At 32.7% G+C, this 23182-nt stretch overlaps 1 protein-coding gene across 1 annotated transcript in view; it reads right to left on the bottom strand.

The window, feature by feature from the left end:
* Positions 1-23182, bottom strand: part of LOC111707100 (DNA helicase B) — a 30116-nt gene that overhangs the window by 6086 nt on the left and 848 nt on the right. Inside the window, exons 2-31 of the mRNA XM_023480098.1 lie at positions 21568-21619; positions 20096-20161; positions 19479-19552; positions 19285-19337; positions 18866-18898; positions 18407-18478; positions 17476-17529; positions 16860-16957; positions 15384-15472; positions 14886-14987; positions 14314-14436; positions 13402-13585; positions 11568-11637; positions 10712-10821; positions 10323-10409; positions 9119-9401; positions 8305-8415; positions 7964-8135; positions 7560-7634; positions 6775-6854; positions 6402-6551; positions 4051-4169; positions 3504-3573; positions 3235-3296; positions 2595-2692; positions 2115-2221; positions 1207-1397; positions 504-556; positions 291-429; positions 70-130 (exon numbers count right to left, since the gene is read on the bottom strand). Coding sequence (XP_023335866.1) covers positions 70-130; positions 291-429; positions 504-556; positions 1207-1397; positions 2115-2221; positions 2595-2692; positions 3235-3296; positions 3504-3573; positions 4051-4169; positions 6402-6551; positions 6775-6854; positions 7560-7634; positions 7964-8135; positions 8305-8415; positions 9119-9401; positions 10323-10409; positions 10712-10821; positions 11568-11637; positions 13402-13585; positions 14314-14436; positions 14886-14987; positions 15384-15472; positions 16860-16957; positions 17476-17529; positions 18407-18478; positions 18866-18898; positions 19285-19337; positions 19479-19552; positions 20096-20161; positions 21568-21611 — 3030 coding nt within the window. The 5' untranslated portion in view covers positions 21612-21619. The remainder of the gene's footprint in view (positions 1-69; positions 131-290; positions 430-503; positions 557-1206; positions 1398-2114; positions 2222-2594; positions 2693-3234; positions 3297-3503; positions 3574-4050; positions 4170-6401; positions 6552-6774; positions 6855-7559; positions 7635-7963; positions 8136-8304; positions 8416-9118; positions 9402-10322; positions 10410-10711; positions 10822-11567; positions 11638-13401; positions 13586-14313; positions 14437-14885; positions 14988-15383; positions 15473-16859; positions 16958-17475; positions 17530-18406; positions 18479-18865; positions 18899-19284; positions 19338-19478; positions 19553-20095; positions 20162-21567; positions 21620-23182) is intronic.

Raw genomic sequence — 23182 nt, 5'->3', positions numbered from 1 at the left:
TTTTATTCATGTTGTTAATATTTAAATAGCGACCTCTGGGTATCAAGATTTCTAACTTGTAAATTATACCTTGATTAGAAGACTCTTTACTTTCTCTTTCAATGCAGTTTGGCGAAGAGGAGGTCGTCGTCTAGAAATTTTAATTTATGAAATGTGATAAAGTTTACATTTCAATTTATTGGGAAGTTTTGGGTAAAGTAATTAATTAAGTTATAAGTGTTAAAAGTCTGTTGATTAGTTTTTCTTCGTTAAGTAGTAAGATTAAGCCATAATTATGGGTCAAATTTTACCTTATAGCATCTTGAAGTTCCTTGAATGATCCAAGGATGACGACATTCTTTTTACCACGTGTTACAGCAGTGTACACATGCTGCCATGTTTCATAGGGACTACCAGACAAAGCGTATACAATAGTGTCAGCTTCGCTACCTTGGAAATATGATTATTGATTGTGATTCAATTATTTTTGATAAAATTTAGCAAAATATTCAGAATCTTTTCACCTTGAAATTTATGAATTGACAATGCCCAAGCATGACTCAGCTTGCACTTCTTGCTAAAATATAATTCAGTTTTCCATATTCAAAAGATAACAATAAAAATATGTCTTTTAAAGTAAACCTATGCTAATAGCATTTACTAAATTGTGCTACACAGGATGAAAGGGAATAAGTAAATTTGATCAGAGGCCATAACTTCTTCATCTTGTGCACATCAACGGATAAAATAAATTCCTCTTTGATATTCCGTGGTGATCATAACCCGCAGGGATAACTTTGACTAAGGGATTTCACAGAAAAGATTTAAATTTCTATCAACATGGTTGTACATTTTCTTACAAAAATCTCCCCCCCCTTTAATTTGAAAATCATTTTTCCCCCAGAAATTATGTATATTTGCGAAAATTAGGGAAAATAAATAAATATTTGGATTAAACGTATCTTAAGATAAAATACAATAAAAAAGATTTTTATTTTTGTTCTCTTCTGTATTTATTATAGTTGCTGTGTTTGTATTTTTTATTTTTATTTTTTGCTTATATCTGTTATATTATAGGACTAACTCCTGATGATGCCAAAGTTTTTGGCGAAATATATTGAGAAGAAAATTATATAATTCTAGTGCTAGAGAGTAGGGTTGGGATTTGTTTAAAAACGATCTAAAGTAAAATCTTAAGAGATAAACAACTTTCCCTTGTCAATTTACCTAAGCATATCCTTGTTTGCTCTGACAATATCTCCTGCTAGATCATCAAGTACATAGTACTCAGTAACCATACTCCTCTCCTCTTCCTCCCTTCCTCCTCCTTCCCCTCCTCCTCCTTCACCTCCTCCTCGTTTTCCTTCTTGTAGAGAACCAGCAGAGCTTAGATTGGCTCCAGGGTCGTCTCCTTCAGCCTACATCAATTTTTTTAAAATCTTATTTGTTTGTTTATTTTTAAACGCGGTTGTTTAACATTTTTTGTAAATTATTGATTTTGATGGTTATTATATCGTTGAAACTAACGAGGGTCAACCCAGACCAAATTATATTTTCAATAAAATGTGGACCTACTTTCTTAACTCTTCGAGGTTTGGTCCATCATCAAAACCAAATTTTAAATTAATGAATAAGTGGTTTGTGCGTTTACTTAATTACTAGTTAAAATTATAATTTGAGTAAAACAGTTGTCTAACTATTCCACAGTTTTAGGGCTTACCTTTATGTGTGTACTGTGTAATAGATCTAATAGATCTGAGCTGAAAACTTTATAATGAGATATTCTTAATCCCGATTACTTAATCTAATATCCATTGGACACACTTTTGATTTTCTTCTTAAATCGTTCTTACTTGGATATAGTAGAGAGAAATCAAAAACCGGCTATTTAAAATAGAGAGTCCCTCCCGTTTCTGTATATAACTATAAATGGCGCGCAAAATTTTAATTTATCGGCTTCATATACGCGACTCTGGTTGGTGGAATTTTTTACACTCTTTAGGATAAAAGTACTAGATTGGGTTAGTCTTGATATTAAGAAAAATAGACAATCAAGCTCCAATCTCTATATCCACAATTCCAAAGTTTTCAGCTCTGGTGATCCAAATATCCTCAACATGTTAAAGAGCTTCTACCTGCAATTCTTGTTGTTCCTCTTTTTGTAGTTTGACAGACTTCTTTACAACTGCTCTAATCTTGTACAGGCTACCATTCATTAATCTCTCCTTTCTCTCACGGAGAACTAGAAATAAATGGCATATTACTTGTGTGCATATTTTTAAAATTAATAAAACTCCATTGTTATTTTCATTTTGGTCTTTGAAAAACCACAACATTTAATATCCAACATTAACTGTGGAACAAGTTTTTTAAATGGAAGGGGGAATTGTGGAGGTGCAGCGATCACAAGGAAACTATAGGAAGACGACATTAAAGCAATATTGAAGTGCATTTGATGTTTTTAAAAGCAAATAGCTTTACTAGTAAGTTATTAGCTCACTTAATGGGCCTGTTTACACTGCACGATCGCTGCCTCATGATCATTGGACTATTAAAAGTCAAAACTTGAGTTTAAAAGCCGACTAATTCAGAGTTTTCTGGAGTTTTGACAGTACCTAAATTTGGTTCTTTGTAGATTCCATCGTTTATTTCTTCAAGAATACAAGATTTTATATTATCTTCGTCTTCTGATTTATCCTCAGGCTCATAAACGCTGATAAAAGTTTAATATAGTTAATCAAAGGCATATATGGGGGGAGGGTGAAGTGCCCTGTCCCCCTTTGAAACAGCGTCGGTTGATCCCCCCCCCCCTTGACAAACCTCTAAATACGCCCCTGTTCTTAATGATAAATGAAGTCTCCAAAATAGATTCGGTTAAAAGTCAGCAAACATTTTTGATGTTGGATCTTAAGGGACTGTAAGCGTAATTTCAAGTGACCCAAAATGTAAAGATGGCACGGCCCGATTTACAAAAGTAACCTTAAAACCTCAACCAGTACCGTTGTAAATCTTTGCTTGAAGGGTCACTTGAAATTAGGCTTACTCTAGTGATTAGAGTCTAATCTAGAGGATGGGGGATTTATATTGTATATATGCTTGCGCACATATTTTTTGCGCTGATTTAGAGAAAATAAATGAATTTTTCGGTAAAAAGTAAATAAAAAGAATGAAAAAAGTTGCCTGTTTATGTCTAATTCCCCCCTCCCATCATTAAAAATCATTTCTGAAAAATATTCAACCCTGTTATATCTTTACCTAATGTCGGCGTTTTTTGTGCACATCACTTTATCTCGGATATGAAATTGTTTTTTCCACTTCTAATTCAGAATAACGTTTTATTATTTTTGACAAGAAAAAAACAAGTACTTAAGTTGCTGAAAAAAACAAACAATCAATGCTGAAGTGACTTATTTCTAGCAGTACTTGTTTCAATATACAGTGTAGTGTACACCGTACAGCCAAAAACAATGCATAAAGACAGTACAGGTACTGGGTCGTGGTCATAATAAATTTATTTTGATTTCCTTTGTCAGCTCGTACATAGTATGTTTGTTGTATACAAAACAACCAAACTGGTTTAAGCTTTCACAATCCCTAGAGTCAGCAAGAAGTCAAATATTATAGGAAAAATTTAATTGACGAGGAAAATTATCTAAAGACTAAAAAAAGTAAAAAATGTCTGGGCATAACCAAACAAAATTAATATATCCAAAGGCTTAAACAGGATCAGTAAAATCTATAGCTTCCAGGGGTTTTCAGGCTCAAAAGGACCAACAGGTGCTGAGCCCCCCCTGGAAAGAAAAAAAACTTTCAGCTCCCCCCTTGGAAAAATTCCTGAGTACGGCCACTTAATATATTGTTAAAGTTAAGAGGGAAGGAAGCTTTTGAAAATAAAGAAATCATCCGGATCCGTAATAATATCCGGATCCACGGATCCGGCTCCAATGGGTAAAATATCAACAAAAACTGTAAAAAAAACCTTTTACTTCCAAAACCCAAATTTGGATCAAAAGTATTGCTTTAAGTCTCCTTTAAACTACTAAGTCCCAGTTCTCAAATGTTTGACTATTCCTGTTGATAAATGATATTATTTGAGATTTTTCATCATCTTTGATATTGAACCTCAGCTGATTATCTCTAAGAAGAGCCCAGTACAGTTCTCTTCTCTCTACTCCCAATCCTTCACGACCCTGGAAATAACTTGGTAGGAGGAGTTGATCTAAATTTTTAGGAGTAATTTCTTCAAGGTATTACTCAAAAAAATATTTTCCAATGAGGCATCCAACAAAATGGCAATTCCACAAGCATTCATTCATTTACATTAGAGAAATTGTCTTGTGGTTTGGGAAAAATTTCACTTGATAAAATATTCAAATGAGAATCAGTAACTTAATTGATGATTCATGAAGTTTAGCGCTTAAAAAATAAACAGGTTTGAAAGCAAGAAAATCACGACTTCGCTACAGATATATGTCTGCAGCAGAAACGCAATTTTAAATTGATATTATACAGTACAAATTATAAAAAACATAGATAAAAGACACGCTCCATTTTAGAAAAAAAAATAATATGATAATCTTATGAGGAAAAAAATGTAATAATGGAAATTCTTAAACGAGATGAACTAATCTTGATGTATTCTTTAACGAAGGCCGCAGGCCTGAGTTAAAGAATGCATCAAGATTATTTCATCGAGTTTAAGAATTCCATTATTACATTTTTATCCTCATAAGATTATTATTATATCTGTTATATATTTGTTTTTAATCTTTGTAAAGAAACAATCTCAAGAACTGACGAGGGTCAACCCAGACCGAAATATATTTTCAATAAATGTGGAACTAACATCTACTTTTTTACTCTACAGAGGTTTGGTCCATCACCATCACTGAATTTTAAATATTATATCATATTTGTGAGGTTCCATGGGCACATACCCAAGAAATTATATTAAAAAATAATTTTGGTGAAATCTGACTAGTTCAAGTTGGAACAGTTCACATTATGAAAGGTTGCAAATAAGTTTTATGCTCTTGTTCTGACTAACACTGTTTTTTTATTTTTCTAATGTTAAAATGTAAAAAAAAACCTTTTAGAAGTAAAAATTGGTTCTTAATTTGAAATTAATGCATGTGGTGTGTTTGTTTCCTTAGTTTAGTTTGTTTGTTTACCAAATTCTAATGATTTTGCTCGTTTTTTAAGTTACTACATTTAGATACAGCATGTTTAATTTGCCCTGAGTTTTTTTAGATGGAGAGAAGGTATAGTAGTGGATTGTCTTAATCTACTGAACAATATCGTGTCTTCATTTATAGAAGAAATCATTTTCTGGATATTAGATCCTAAATCTTCCAAAAAGATGAGATAAAGAATCAGTTCGACATAAACTGATGAAGATCTTTGTCTTTTATTTATAAAGCAAGATTTTCTGGTTTGTTTTCATTGTTATGGAGTGCTAAGACTCCATTAAAAGTGTGACACTAACATTTCAATGATAAGTTTTTATACTTTTTTTGGTTTTGATTGTGGTTTCACTTCATCATTTCGAACTATGCGAGATATGGTGACTCGGACTGAAAAGCTCTGACCATACTATCTCAAGTATGCAGAGATTTGCAAAATCTCACCAAACTTGGTTTGAAAGGAGGATGAACTAAAAAAAAAATAATAAGTAGGCAGTGGGCAGTAAGCTTTGAGACTCGGCAGTTTGATGAAAGTGTCTAATGTAAGGCTAAAGGCATCGTCCATATTTTTGGAAATGGGCAGAAAATGTTAATTTCCACTCTTCTGTCAGGACTAGTGTTGAGATTCAAATTGATATTTCTGAATTAAGGTATATCAATACTTCAAAAAACGAAAAAGGTAAGTGAGCATGAAAAGGTAAGTGAGCATGTTTTACAAAAGTAAAAAAGGTAAGTTTGCATGTTTTGATATAAAAGAAAAAGGTAAGTAAGCATGTTGTTTTTAAGTTAAAAAAGGTAAGTTTGCATGTATTAATGTAAAAGAAAAAGGTGAGTTTGCCCTGTGCATGCTGTCAGTACAAAATAATTAAGTTAATATCAATATTGATCTATACTGAAAAGATCAATATAAGGAGCGTGTAAGAATGAATATTCTTCAACTAGTGTAAGAATTTCCATTCTTTAATGCTTGGAGCGTGTAAGAATATACATTCTTTCACGCTCTGACCGTGTAATAATTTCTATTCTTATACAGTCTGAGCGTTAAAGAAAGAAAATTCTACACCTACAGTGTAAGAATAAGCATTCTTAAACGCAAGGAAGCGAACAATATTAAAATTGTTCCTCCTGAACCGTGTAATAATCGGAATTCTTACACGATAGGTTTACTACTATGGAACCGAACAGATATGATATAATACAAATTATTATTGATTGGAAAAAAATATTAAAAATTCTTACCCGCCTCGGTACTACAGTATCTAATGGTTTAGTTGTTGAAGGATCTAGTTTAAAAGCTCCTTTTCTAATCAATGGTGGAAGTTTGTACAAATTAGAAGATCCAGGGATGATTAACGAAAAGCCTGCTTCCTTATCAAACTCTGGAATCTTCTGCTCCGAAACAGGGGTGTTTACTTATACAAAAAAAATTAAATTGGACATCAAAGGGAAGGTTTTTTCATTCATTTTTTACTTTTTACCCGAAACTTTATCAATTTTCCATTAAGAATTTTTTTTCACTTCAGCGGATAAAACCTTAAAACATACCTAAATAAAAAATGATATTCCACAGGGGGTGAAGGGGAGGAATTATTTTTCAAGAAAATATACACCCCTGCTCTGAAATCTTGGTTGCATTGTTGAATATTAGGTTTCCCTCTGATCTGTGGTTGGTTTTTAATTCTACAACCATTCCTAATAATATAGGTATATCTTAAACTAGATAAAAGCGAATAAAAGGGCTGTCAACTTTATTTACAACGGTAATTTAAACCATTTATTTGAATAACAATGAGGAAGATATCCTTGTTTTTCCATCTTTGTTTATTAAAAATCTACCTAATCTCTCGAATGCATTTAAGAGTAACTTTCAAAGAAACCAAGATTGAACTTTATCATTGAGATTTCAGAGAGCAAAAAAAATTTTTGTTTGCTGAGATAGTGGTTTAAAGGTTAATGTTGTGAATCAGGAATGGAACTCTTTTCAGTGATGTCACTTGAAATCAAATTAAAAGAAAAGCAAATGTATTTCGAATTGTTTTTTCTAAAGATCTTATACTATGTCAAATTTTGATCCTCGCAAACGTTATATGCAAAAACATGTTGTAACAATAATTTTTGCATATTTATTTTGTTAGGTGAAAGATATTGCTAGGTTTTATAAGAGCAAACTTTTACAAAAGTCAGTTTTGAAATCTATCAAGTTTTATAAATTTTTTTCTAAAAAACGATGACAAACGATTAACAACAATACCCCTAAATATTTCCGATCTCTGTTTTATAATAACCCTATATATTTGTGTTCCGAGATAAAAAGTCTTTGTAGATTTATGTTTATTGATATTTAGTCACTAAATCTGCAGATGACCAGCGGGCGAACATAACAGGTTGAAAGTTTACCTTTCTGTTTGAGAGCTGCATGAAGATCAGCCATAAAATTTCCAGGATCTACAGAGGGCAGCTGAAGATGATCACCTGACAATAGAAAATTGAGATAAAATCATCACTGAAGGTTTAACTTAAAGGAACTGTTGACGTGATTTCGAATTACCCTTCAAACAAGTATGTTCGATTTAATAAGGTAGTAATAAAAGCTTTGTCTGATCAAGAATGAATGAGATATCCATCGTTTTCTATTTACTAATTACATATTTTCTCTTTATGATGGAATTGGGGAAAGAAAAAAAGTGTTAAAAAAGGAAGAAAAATATAGCCAGCCATGTGTAACCATAAAATAATCTTCGAAACTATTCCCTACCCCTGTGAGGCCAATGACATTAAAAATCATATATAAACTCCTGTACCTAAGAGTACAATTTTCTGAAGCATGCTTCCACTCCTCAGGTATTTGATCAACCAATGGAAGAGTTCCAGGGAGACCATAGAACACTCATCCACCGCAACTATTCTAGTTTCAGCAAATTTCCATACACCCAACATATCCCCACTCTTATAGATCTTCCAACTAGCTAGAACCTGGATAATCAATCAATAAATAAGTCAATCTATCAATCAAATCAATCACTCAATCAATCAACAGATCAATTAATTATTAGATCAATTCAGCAATAGATATATCTATTGGTAGATCGATATATTAATATTAAAAATACCAAAATAATAATTCATTAAATATATTTAAAACCTGATGAATAGTGAATGCCTTTTTCCCAACTCTCTTTTTAATAACACTCGCAGCTTTACCGGTAGGTGCACAGTAGAGGATAGGGCCGTTACTAGTCGTCTTTTCTACCGCCTGGAAAACATTCAACATTTTGACCAATAATTCTTTTCATATTACTCACGCTCTCATTTTTAAATGAACTTTCTGAAGAAACAGGGTTACTCACAAAGTTGAGTCTTTTATTACGACCAAAAAACTGGAAAATAGACTTTCAATTAAGTAAAAAAAATTTTAAAGTGAAAAGTTTCATTCTTTGCGGGTAACCCTGTACATATGAAAATGAAACCACTACACAATGTTGAACCTTTTTATTCATTAATTGGTGAATTTTCAAATTCGAAAAAAAAACAAAATAGGGAAGAATGTAAATGATGAAAAATCACACATTTCCATTGAAAGATTTTAAAGAACAGGGTTAAATCAAAACCATAGTTCTGAATTTCATTGCTTAGGATCAGGATCCATTGCAGATCCGCAAAAACATATGCTTAGGATCAGGATCCGCAAAAACATATGCTTAGGATCAGGATCCGCAAAAACATATGCTTAGGATCAGGATCCGCAAAAACATATGCTTAGGATCAGGATCCGCAAATATATATGCGGAATAAAAGGGCCAAAATATCAACCAAAAACTTCCACAAAAAAAAATTTTAGCTCACAAACCCAAATATCAACTTAAAAAAAAAGAGATATTATAAAAATGTACTTATCTTTAAATGACAGTTTTGGCATAAAATGAAGCGAAAAAAACAGAAAAAAAAGATTATCCAACCTTGGAAATGGAGTTTTCAGTATCTTTAAAAACATCTGGATTATGTTTTCTCCACATCACAGCCGCGCTATCAGCATCCTCCTCATCAGATGTGATTACATCTGTCTGGTTATCCGTACTGTTATCATTTGTGAGAACGCTGCTGTTAAGATCATCTGTGAGCAGAGAAGCATCTTCACAGAGCATCATTTTCTCTGCAGCTGAGAGAACTGCAGAAACTACTTCAGTTTTACCAGTACCTCCTCTACCACTGATTAGGGTTATTGGCTTACTCCGGATACACCTAATAATACAGGGTGGAACACATCATAATGGATCATGCAGAGCTTTGAATTGTGATTTTCAGACTAAATGATCTGTAAGGTTGTGTTGTATACAATGTAAACGATCTGTAAGGTTGTGTTGTATACAATGTAAACGATCTGTAAGGTTGTGTAATGTGTATACAATGTAAAGAACAACAATGAAAGTGCGCACTGCAATATATGAAAATGAAAATATCAGAAGTGATAATGAATGAATGAATAGTGAAGAATAATGTTTTTTTTTAAATTGACAAGCAATTCTTTTATTATTTTGTAAGTATTTTAACGTTAGAGCTTAAAGATAGTCCAATTCCATTATGATATGGAACGCTCTTTGTAAACATTTACATGGGTAAAAACATAATAAAATTAACTATTAACAATCCTACAGAAGTCGAACAAATAATCAAATAAAAAATCAGTATTGAGAAAACCTGCTCTTTTTTCCCTCAATTTTATTCTAAGAGGTTTTTAAGTCTGCTTTGTTTTAAAAAATTCTACAGGCTAGAATTCCTTGCAAAAAAACTGACAGGGATCTAAAAAAAATGGAGATCTTGGGATTTCGTAAAAAATCTGTTTACATGACACAGTACCCTAATCTACTACAGGAACTACAGTCCATCTACCTAGCAGCTCACATATACTTGCATCCTGCGGCGATCTGGGTTGCCCAAGCTGGAGCTTCTTTCAGATCTCGTCTCTAATAATCTTAAAATCTTATCTACTTGTATCTTGGCATTTACTGAGATTAATCTACTACAGTCCACATACCTAGCAGCTCACATCTACTTGTATCCTGGCATTTACTGAGATTAATCTACTACAGTCCACATACCTAGCAGCTCACATCTACTTGTATCCTGGCATTTACTGAGATTAATCTACTACAGCCAACATACCCAGCAGCTCTCATCTGATCTTCATCTTCTTGTATCCTTTTAAACTGAGGTTCCTCGAGATCCACAGGAAGCTCCCAATCAGGCTCCCTGAGATTAATTACTAATCTTATTTTGTTAAAGGAATTGTTCACCTATTTGAAATACATATTTCTAATATTCCTAACGAAATGGGTAATTACAATGTAATGTTACGTACTTCGCCTAAGGCATTTCTCCAAGCGGCAACTTCTCCAGTCTTCCCTAGTTGCAGCGCTCGCCCTCATTGCAGCCTGCAGCGCCAAAAAATTCTTAACAAACTTTTAGGAAGTTGCCGCTGGGAAAATTGTCACTTGGGAAGTCGCTCTTGGTAAGATGCCTTTGAGAAAATACCTAACACCATAATTACTGACTTAAGTATATCCTGCAAATGAGAACAGATTCCCTCCTCAGCTCTCCAGAATCTCATGAGATGAAACCTCTCCTCAGCTCCTTTAATCTCCTGCATCAGGACGTCGTGCTCCTATGATTAATTAATTTTGAAAAAGTCCTTATCTGTCCGTAGCCAATAAGTCACTCGACCTGTCAGACACTCCCTCTAAATACTGGGATGTAAGCCTCAAAGGGAGGGAGCCTATTTGGACCACACACTTTATGGTTTGTATGATCATGGCCGCACACTGTACAAATGGAATGGTCCATCTGCACTGCAAAACACAAATAATTATCATAGAAGAAAAAATAATAATATAAAAATAATGATGATAATCATAATAATGACCTTTATATTTTTGGTCTGTTTTTCAGGACCTATAAATAAGGGAATATATATTTGTATAGGACCTTGAGATAGTTCAGGAAAGATTTTGATTTTTTTAAATTCTGTTTTATTTTTATCTTCTAAATGTAACGTAACATATAACCATTTTTCTTCGAATTTTTAAATAATATTGAATTAGAATTTCGCCGATTTTTTGTTTCCATCTTGTGGATTTCCAAAATTCTTGAAAAAAAATAAAAAGTTGCATTTGATGTTTATTAGTGTCTGTCTAAGATAGGTTCTGTTCTGTAGTATGTTAAAAAAAAATTGATAGAAGAAAAAAGTTTCAAAACAATCCAGATTAAAAATGTTAAATATCGGTGGTCGGATTCCATGAATGAAGAGAAGTTGATAAACTACATATCGAATGTTGTAATACTTCCCTAGTTTAACTATTCTTCCCTTTTTCATTAAATACGACCCATGAACAGTCTCAAATATTGTCTTACCAGTAAAAACAAGAGAGCATCATAAGAATTCCTAGGCATCTCCTCAAGATCTTCTTCTTTTTTAGCAAGTCTGAAATAACTTTTATAAAAATACTTAAGATAGGTATATATTTCATCTAGCACATACATTACTATACCCGGAATAAAATAGTTGTATTCAATATAAAAATATATAATATATATATATTAGGGTGACCCAAATCCTTCAAAAAAAACAAATTTTAGCACACAAGCTCAAGTAGTTCCATACACATATAAGTGTTCCTAAAAAAATGTCAGATGAATAGTAAGCCAATAACAGCCATATGTAAAAATCAAAATATTACTAAATAAATATACCATGTTACACTTTAAAAGTGTGCTTGCCAAAACCGAGTTTTCAAAATAGACCTTTTTGCATTGAACTGCTACCTGAGCAATGAACTATCCACCTAATTTACCTTAGCTATGAACTATCTATCTGATTGACCCCTTTGCTATAAACTATCTACCTGATTGACCACTTAGCAATGAACTGCTTCCTATTTGATCTCGATGAGCTACCTTGATTTATCTCCTAGCTATAAACGGCTTTGTTAATACATCTCATTTTCAGGACCAATCCCTGTACGTGCTATTGGTGGTTTGTGAGCATAGGAAAGTATGCCGTAATTAGAACTGAAATTTCTAAAGCCTAATTACCTAAAACCATTACTTTTTGACTGTTATGATTTTTTGTGAAAAATTGAAATCAACTATTATTGTTAAACTAATAAATGTAGTTTAGTTCAGTTTTAAAATCGCCTTGTAGCGGTAACACTCAATTTTTACATGAAGCTGATCCCATTAAGATAAAGGCACAATTTTTGGGGAAGTGATCTACATATCCCCTGTAACCATTAAAGACTGTATTCATGTTCAAATTCAAGAAAAAAGTAAAAAAAATTTAGCCTAAGACACCCCTGTCAGCCCATTCGGTTCAGCCGTTTGGACAGCTATAGACAACATATATATGAGTCAAAGATAAAAGTGTGATTTGCGGCGCCTGGCGCAAAATTGTACCTTTTTTTGTGCAACTCTCCTGTATGGTATTTTTTCAATATTTTTTGAAATTTTTTTTGGTACTTCAATGGCCCAGTAAAAAATCCGCGAACCTTTTTTTCTCTCAAAATCAAGAGTACAGAAAAACAAAAATGTCTAAATAAATTTTGTCTATCGAAATCTAAAATTTTAAAAAGATTGATCACAGAATCTCAAAAAATTTGAAAAATTGTAGTTAGAAAATTCGCAATTTTCACTTCTGGTCTAAATTTTACGGAAAAATTGTTTTTTAATGGTTGTTAAGGTTTCAACTGACCATAGTATATTTATTTAATACTTTAGAAAATGCTAAGAAGAAAGGAACAAGAGAATTTAAGTAACTTTTCCTTAAAAATTAGACTAGAACTAAAATTGCGAATTTCCTTATTACATTTATGCGTTTTTTTGGTAATTCTTTGATTCAATCTTTAAAAATTTTTAGATTTTGAAAGAAATAATTTATATAGACATTTTTGCTTTTCTGAAAATTTGATTTTGAGAGAAAAAAGGCTCGGGGATTTTCTTTTGGCTCATTGGAGTACCAAAAAAAATTACAAATTTTCAAAAAATATTGAAAAAAACACCATATAGGAGAGATGCACAAAAAACGTACAATATTGCACCAGGCGCCGCAAATCACACTTTTTTTCCCTCACCCTGTATATAAAATCTCTTGTTTTACTTTACAGAGTTAAAATGATTAAATATTTTTGCATAGATTTTTCTGCACTAAAAAAAGATCTAATTAAATGAAATAATTGTAAATCTATTTTACCTTCTTCTAGATTTTAAATAGCTTTCAAACCAGAAATTCATATTCCCCTGGAGAACAAAGGTGTGCCCACGGTTCCGGCATTCTGTCTTGATGGCATCATACAGCAGTAGACTGGACTTATGGATATCTTCGAGCCCATCGAAGAACCAAGCAGTCTTCATAGCGAAGTAAGGGGCTTCAAGACCTTCAGAAAAAATCTTACATTGTAAAAATATCCCTTATAGAAATAAGAAATTATTATTATTATTATTATACAACCTACCATTTGATAAAATAGAAGTAATAAAGCAGTTTCTAAATATTATGTGTGTTTGCGTCAGGTTGTGTGTGTGTGTGTAATGTGCGTGTATGTATGTTAGTTGTTACCTATTTAGCTGGCCATACCCGTAACAATTAAAGAGATGTAACTTAAATTTCAATTTTTACATTTCTCTCTAAGGTAATAATTACCTCAGATTAACAGTTTAGGCACAAAAGGTCGTCTTTTCCTGAGTATCAAATTTTAAAATAACACCTGCTACTTCTCATTGGATGTTATATTGGCTTAAAGTTATTTGTGACTTATATCATTTAAATTTCAAGTCACCCTCCATGCAAATATGGCAATGCCGGATAAACAACAGTACCCTTACAATGATTGTCTGATAAAGTAATAATTATACAATGATTATACTCCTGAAATCAGATAACTTCAATTGTTGTTTCGCGGCAAAAGTGACTTGCTCATTTCTACTGCAGGGAAAAAGTATAGTAAATACAGATTTAAACACTTTTAAACCTAGACAAATTACAATATCCTCCACATTGTTCATCAGGTAAAGTTTTCAAGAGTACTGTCGTGAACCGTACTACAGTACCAGTTTTTCATGGAGGGTCACTTAATATTATGCTTACAGTCCCTTTAAATCCTACCTGAAAAGTTAGTTTCACTGTACATAATATCTGAAAACCCCATTTTCCATGGAGCCTCCTGAGTTATCTCTTCAAGTTTATCCAGCAGAGCTTTCTTCTTCCGAACCATCTCCAGTGAATCATCTGAAATATTCTGGAGTTTAAAGGGACTGTAGACGTAAATTCAAGTGAGTGTAACCTTCTTTTAAAAGATGTCCTGTTGTAGCGGAGTCTATATATATATTTCCTAGTCAAGAATAAAATCCACCAACAAGATGTTATACTACCCGCAAGTAAGTAGTTTCGGAGTGGAGAACATATACTCTCAAAAAATATGTGATTTTGCGTTCTCTGGTGAATAAACATACTTCTAAAGTGGTGTCCCAGGCAGCAAATGGACCATTTACAATTGTACCATCAAGGATTACTTAGATATCCTTATTTTATAGCTAAAATTTTATTACCAGCTTTTTCAGGCATAACCCACTGAATATTAAAAAACAAATGCGCATTTTCTTCAAGAACAATTTGTGAAGTTCTTTTTTAGGGATATATATCTTGATAAATCAAATTAACCCTAATAATTTTCCTACCTTCAGATGGTAAGATAGAAATAATTTTCTTATTAAAGAGTATTGGTGCAGCTCTGAAGAAAAAGGGTTGATTTGTTGCTAGTAACCAAACCTTACCAGCCACTGCAGAACAAAACAAATAATTTAAAATAAGAATATTGAAATGTTTCTTAATCATTCACATTCAAACATATTACCCATTTCTGACCATAAATGACATAAAGAAATTGAATATGCAAGAGACACCAATGTGGACCCCCAGACCGTGGGAAGCACCATCCCCCACCCGTTCTAATGCCGGACCTTTAACCCCCTACTATCTTTTCCAAGCCGGGAGAGTCAATGAGATACTTCTGGTGGTTGGCAAACCAAATAAGTCCATAGGATGGTTGGTATCTGACAACCGTTAAGGTGCCAAGAACATTGCACTCAAAATAGGAACCTTATTTAGTCATGAATGTATATTGTATATCTTTCAAAATTCTGAGTGACCGCAAAGCTGAAAAACTATTTGTTTTCCTGAAGAAGATATAAGCTGACGGAAAAGTTGAGCTGCAGCGGAATTATAAGATTCAAACTTATCCAGCAGTTCAGAAAGATTGCCAAGTCTGAAAAAAATACAAAAAATAATTATCATATAAATATCTAGATTTAAGATTAGAAAACCATGGGAACATTTAGTGAACTAATGAACGTTCACTCATTCAACCTAAAAAGAAGTAATAAAGTTTTTCGGACCATCTTCAGCAAGCCATAAATAATTAATGTGTCAACATTTTCGGATTCTCTACAGCAAGCTATAAATCATAAATTTGTCAACATTTTTGGACCCATTTCAGCAAGCCATAAATCATTTATGTGTCAACGTTTTCGGACCCCGCTTCTGTAAGCCATGAATCATTAGTTTGTCACCATTTTCGGTCCCTTTTCAGCAAGCCATTAATCATTAATTTGTCAACATTTAAAACTCTCTTCAGCAAGCCATAAATCATTAATTTGTCACCATTTTCGGACCCTCTTCAGCAAGCCATAAATCATTAATTTGTCACCATTTCTAGACACTCTTCAGCAAGCCATAAATCATTGATTTGTCACCATTTTCGGACCCTCTTCAGCAAGCCATAACTCATTAATTTGTCAACATTTTCGGACTCTCTTCAGCAAGCTATTAATCATTAATTTGTCACCATTTTCGGACTCTCTTCAGCAAGCTCTAAATCATTAATTTGTCAACATTTTCGGACTCTCTTCAGCAAGCTATAAATCATTAATTTGTCAACATTTTCGGACCCTCTTCAGTAAGTCATAAATCATTAATGGGTCAACATTTTATTTTTCGGACTATCTTCAGCAAGATATAAATCATTAATTTGTTTCCATTTTCGGTCCCTCTCCAGCAAGCCATAACTAATTTATGTGTCAACTTTTTTCATGTTTTTCTACTAAATATTAATTTTAAGTTCTCACCCAAAAAGGTATTAAACGAATTTTTAGAACTTTTTTATGTAAAATAAATCCTCTCGGAAATACCGGCACAATTTAAATCATTTTAGATTATTCAACACGGCACAATTTAAATCATTTTAGATTATTCAACACGGCACAATTAAATCATTTTATATTATTAAATACAGCACAATTTAAATCATTTTAGATTATACAGCACGGCACAATTTAAATCAATTTAGATTATACACTATACAGCACGGCACAATTTAAATCATTTTAGATTATACAGCACGGCACAATTTAAATCAATTTAGATTATTCACTATACAGCACGGCACAATTTAAATCAATTAAGATTATACACTATACAGCACGGCATAATTTAAATCATTTTAGATTATTCAACATGGCACAATTTATTAAATCATTTTAGATTATACAGCACGGCACATTTTTAATTTTTGTTTATAAAAGGTTGATGGAGATATTCATTATTCATATTTTGCTAGCTAAAAATTGAGTTTTGGTAGACTCAGGTTGTATCACCTGACTTCAGCTGGATTCTCGTATACAAGATCTCTAAGGAAAACCCCAAATTCATCCTTACAACTTCCAAACCCTGCCACAAGACCGTCGTCTGTATCCTTAAACAAACAAACCGTGGGACCCACACAACTGTGGAATTAGACGATGACATTAATAAACATTAATGTATGTATTTAAAGCAAATAGTTTTACTAGCAGCTAAAAAATCAATTATTGAGTGAAATGGGTCTGTGTACACTGCACAATTGCGCGTCATGTTCATGTGAATATTTAAAATCATCAGCCGTATTTTTAAGGGAACCACTGTATTTATGTCTTTTCCACATTGTTGAGATTATTTCCCTTCCAAATCGAAAAGGTTGTAAGCTATGTTTTTTTTTTGTATGCTTCTCTTATAAGTTGAGATTTTAATATAGGTTTAAAAGTTACATTTATTACTATTAGATAAAATATTTACATTTATACTAAGAGTTAATAAGAGTTGAATGTTGAGCCAATTTTTTCATGATTTTCTCTCAAAAAATACTTGTTTCGAATTTGACAAAATGTCGTTTATTTTTGGTGGATTTATTCCTTGCACTATGAGGACAAAGACAAAGTCTAGTGTTAAACCTACCTTGTCCTTTAAAGAGTTGATAAACTGAATACATATACCCATACCAAGGTCTCCCTAATTCAGTCATTCATAATTTAGATTTATATATAACTAATAATTAATTGGTTAATTGATTAACTGAATGACTGATTAATTAATTAATTGATTATTTTATTTCTTGTACATCAGTAAATAATATTTTATTGAATAATCGACAAGTTGATTGTCGACTGCTATTTATGAACGGAATGTAATGTTTATAATTGATCAATTGTTTATCGATTGATCAATTTATTTTTCGCTCGTTAATTGATTGAAATTTTGTAAGTAAAAACTATATGAATTTTCAATGAAGGAATGAAACATAATTGAATGCATGAATAAAAGAATGAAACATTAATGAATGCATGAATAAAAGAATGAAACATTAATGAATGTATGAATAAAAGATTGAAACATTAACGAATGCATGAATAAAAGTATGAAACATTACTGAATGCATGAATAAAAGAATGAAACATTACTGAATGCATGAATAAAAGAATGAAACATTAATGAATGTATGAATAAAAGAATAAAACATTAATGAATGCATGAATAAAAGAATGAAACATTAATGAATGCATGAATAAAAGAATGAAACATTACTGAATGTATGAATAAAAGAATGAAACATTAATGAATGTATGAATAAAAGAATGAAACATTAATGAATGCATGAATAAAAGAATGAAACATTAATGAATGTATGAATGAAAGAATGAAACATAGGTGAATGCATGAAAGAATGATACATAAATGAGTGCATGAATAAAAGAATGAAACATAAATGAATGCATGAATAAAAGATTGAAACATAAATGAATGCATGAATAAAAGAATGAAACATAAAAAGGATGAATTAACGAAAGAATAAATGAAAGGATGAATAATTAAATTGATGAATGAATCCCTGAGTCTGGTTAAGATGATATTGAATAACGCTGAAAGTTCCATTATGCAGCTGATTAATCTCCGATAAGTACTTCAGAAAACAAAATATATTTGTTTAAATTCCAGTTTTTGTTTTCACTAAATTCAACGGGTTACTTTATACCTTAATCAATAATATGGAAGATATCTTTGCTTTTCTAGCTTGAAAAGGGTTCAATTCAGACCATTTAATATGCTATCTGTAGCTGAAATACGCATTCAAGTTTATATGAATTAAGGGGAACCGTTGTGAATTTGAGATACCATCTAATCAAGGGTTTCCTTAATAATTGCAAAAACAGTCCATTTAATTTTTTTTCTAAAAGTTTTCTAAAAAATCTGAGCCAAAGAAACGTTAGATTCTATTTTTCTTAACAACAATTGTGTTGATAAAATTGGTGAAATACTTTAAAACTGCATTTTAGCAAAACATATTTCCCTTCGTAACTTTACACTTCAGCTGTATGGTAGCCTAGAAAAATAAATAATTAAAAAAATTATCTTGAAAGAGGTTTCTGTTAAGATTTTCGGTTTTATATTTAGAGTAATTAATTACTCTTTTATTTCTTAAATTAGGTGATGTTCATTTGTATAGTTTCGTAAAAAACATCACTCCCCTAAAACTTTATCATTGATGTCTCCAAAATATAACGACATATTTGTCTTGGCTCTAAATTATGAAATTGGAGTTGAAGAATTTTTTTTGATCGGTTAAAACGAAGCTTTAGAAGTCTCATTTTTAATAATTTGTAATCCTGAAAGCTTTAAACTTCTTAGAAAACAACACATTTAAACCCCTGTTTGAACACAACGAGAATATTTAAATTAGTTTAGTTTAAAATCTCTCAATATCCTGACCTGAAGCCAAGGCCAAGTCCAAGGAAGACGACATTTAACTGACACTGTTTCCACTAAATAAAGCAGAAAATACAAGAAAGGTCAACTTATTATTTGGTCCACAAGAAGTGTTAATTTGTATAAAATTTAGTGATTCCCTACTCTACTTCTCACCCCTCCAGCTGTTATCATTCTCCCCTGACTCTGTACTGCACCTGGTTTGTCTAGGTTGAGAATCCTCATAGTTACTTGACGTAGTTCAGGAGTTACAGATTTTAGTCCACTCACACTAAAAACAAACAAATACAATAAGAATAATAAAGATATTAAGACCCATAAAAGACCACTGTCAGTTTAGAAACCCTCCCCCCTCGTTTCAAGACAACCACCTCAACAATTCCCTGGGAAATGTTGACAAAAGAATGGCAGCAGAATAGAAAGTATGGAAAACCTGACCCCCCCAAATGAATACATAAAAGAAAGAGTACCTAAATTTCAAAGAGAAGGATGAAAAGAAGGGAATAAGAATAGATTAGTTGAATATTTTTAAAGAATTACGGGGGGAGGGGTATTGATTTTTGAAGATCTGAGCGGAAAAATGGAAAAAAGGACAGTCAGGTCTTTTATTCTATTTCGTATTTTTAACCTAATAGTTTATTTATTTTCTCCTAACAAGATTTGTTCCCCAATGAACTTCTAAAAAAATGTTATGCGTAAACGTAACTATACTTCTGGGGGAAATTATCTTCAAAAGAGGGGGGGGGAGGGGAGAAAATATACACCCCTGTAGAAGGATGAAGAAGACTAAATTAATGGATGAATAAAAATGAACCTGAATTCAAAATCCTCTTCTTCCAATTCTTCTTCGTCACTATCAAGCTCATCCTTGTCCAGTCTCCTGGAATCAATCACATTAGATCTAGTTCAATTACATTAGATCAATTACATTAGATATGTCACTTATATTAGATTTATCAATCACATTATATTTAGATCTATTAAATTAGATATATCAATTAAATTGGATATATCAATTAAATTAGATTTATCAATCACATTATATTTAGATCTATTAAATTAGATATATCAATTAAATTGGATATATCAATTAAATTATATATATCAATTAAATTAGTTATATTATTTGAATTAGATGGATCAATTTCGTTGGATAGATCAATTACATTAGATGGATTAATCAGATTAGATAGATCAATCAGATGATATTGATCAATCACATTAAATTGATCAATCAGATTAGATAAATTAATAAGATTATATAGATCAATAAGGTAAGAAAGATAAATCAAATTTAAATGATCAAACAGATTAATCACATTAAATTAATCAATCAGATTAGATTGATCAATTACATTAGATAGAACAATTATGTCAAATAGGCCAATTATATTAGATAGATCAATTACATTAAATAGATCAATTACATTAGACAGATTAATTTTTGCTGTGTAAACTGTACAGCCTGAATTTGAGTAGCACACTCGATCCTCCACAAGGTTGTTCAAACTCACGAAGCTGACTTTGTCAATTTTCTGCAGGATTATACTCCTGATATTAATTAGTAGAATTTAGAATTTTCTTAATCTGCTGCATCATTCATGTATCCTGCAGTATTTTTGGAGAAAAAATTCAAGAGATCTTCATAGCCTATAACTGCATTCAGTTAGGTTCAAGATGATCTAGGAGCACCCCCCAGGACAAGAACTCCCATGTCAAAATGCTGATCCCTCTCGGAAAGTTTTGATTAAGATTCTACCGTGAAGGCCGTTTCTAATTAAGTTAAGCAAAAAGCCGTATTGGTGTATAATGTACTGCCAGAATGGTTCATGGCTCTTTTTATTTGTTCTTACTCTATTTGAGTATCACCCTCTTGTTTAAGTATATTATGGTCTGACTAAGCATTACAGCTTTCTCAGCGTCAATACAGAAATAACAAGTAAAGTTTGAGAGAGAGGTCTTACACAGACCAGTGTCTATATAGGATCAACTAAGATCACTCAGATTAAGATCGATCAATCACATTAAATAGATCAATCACATTAGATTTATCGATCACATTAGATTGATAAATCTGCAGGAATTAGTTTGATTAATGACACACACACACACACACACCAGCACACACCCACACACGCACACCCCATTTGATATTTTTTAACAGGAACTGATCAGAACTATTTCAAGGTCAAGCGCCGACTCGAAACCATGCTAGATGGCCGAGTGCCGCGGCTAGGGGCCAAGCGCTGCAGCTAAGGCACGAACAAAACTAAAGAAAACCCCAACCTGCTTTCCACAAACGAAACAATAAGCTTCGGTCTGTCAGACATTTTCGTACCTAAAATAAAATGACATCTGATTCAGTTCTATATTTTTCAATTTGCATTTGCAAATGGATGTGTCTGCTCGAAAACATGGTCAAAGCTATCGAAAAAAAATTATATTACTGTTTATTGTTTTACTATTCTAGGTCAGGTTAGGTTAAGACTATTTCTGGGCCGAGCGCTGCGGCTAGGACAGGATAGGGGGCCAAGCGCCGCGGCATAGGACAGGCTGACCTAAAATTTTTAAAATCCCTAGTGAAGTTTTCTAATTTATTCCAAGTGTAGTTTTCTACTTTATTCAATTTTTGTCATCCCGCACTGTGTGTGTGGTCTGCAAGTAACCCTAGATAACTGTAAACTGAACTGATAGCGTTGTGAAATAAAATTTTATTTTTAATCCGTTTGTTTGAATTGTACGGATTTCGCAGAATACATCCGAGAATGTGTAACGCTACCACTGTTTTATTGGATAAAACTGCGGCAAATGCGCGAGCTTGTCTGATTATAAACACTCTTTCCAAATTAATCGACTAGTTTGTAGAGACAGTTATTTGAATGTGTATCTTTCGACCTACGCACATCAGCTATACTACACTTCCGACCTAGGCGCACGTTATTTTACAGCTGCTAGTTGGAATTGTGGCCGCAGTGCCCGGCCCCCTAGAAGCGATGCTCGAGGCCTATAGCCTGTCCAAGATGTAGCTCTCTTGAGGGAGACTGTTTAGGTCGTTTAGGGGAGGTTCAGAAGTCCTCTGGGGACGCGCACTGCCGTAAATAGGTTAAGTGAGGTTCGGAAGCAGTGCATGGGAGGTTGCCTTCCCTCCCTCCTGTCGTAGGTCTAATATTGCAATAGGTCGGGAAGTTAGTATGGTCAGAAGTTAAATAGGGAGGTTATAGCGGTTAATTTCCTAGAGAACGATTTTTGGGTCTGTCCTAGTATACGATTTTTGGACCCCCCCCCTGAATGAATGCACAAACAATTAAGATGGGAATGAATGCACAAACAATTAAGATGGGAATGAATGTACAAACAATTAAGATGGGAATGAATGCACAAACAATTAAGATGGGAATGAATGCACTAATTTTTCCCTTCTATAGATCTGTTGAATCTGCAAAAGTTAAACTGTAATCAAACATTGCGGAAAAAACTTTCTCTCAAACATTTTAGTGACAACCAAATTAATTATAATTAAAACTTTCATTAATTGGTTAATCAATGTTCTGCATAAAAGATTGGTTGGTTTTCGGGAAAGAATCATCAAAATTTGAAGAAATACTTATGTGGTCCCGGATCCATTTTGTACATGACGGATCCAGATCCATTTTGTACATGACGGATCCGGATCCATTTTGTACAGGACGGATCCGGATCCATTTTGTATAGGACGGATCCGGACCCTTAGAACTACTGTCATGGTAACCAGGTGCATAAAGTCTAGAGTAAAGGCAAAGATTTTTCTCAGTTCAACGTGGAATTTTCCAGAGAAATATATTTGAAGGTAAAGTAGGGGGGGGATGGGGGGTTGGCGACATTAGATCATTTTAAAGTTAACTTAACTTAATTCAAATGGTCA

This window comes from Eurytemora carolleeae, unplaced genomic scaffold (assembly GCF_000591075.1).
Source record: "Eurytemora carolleeae unplaced genomic scaffold, Eaff_2.0 scaffold155, whole genome shotgun sequence".
NCBI classification, from domain to species: Eukaryota; Metazoa; Arthropoda; class Copepoda; order Calanoida; family Temoridae; genus Eurytemora; species Eurytemora carolleeae.
Note: the sequence above shows the minus strand (reverse complement) of the source record. Positions and strands in the feature narration are given on the sequence as shown.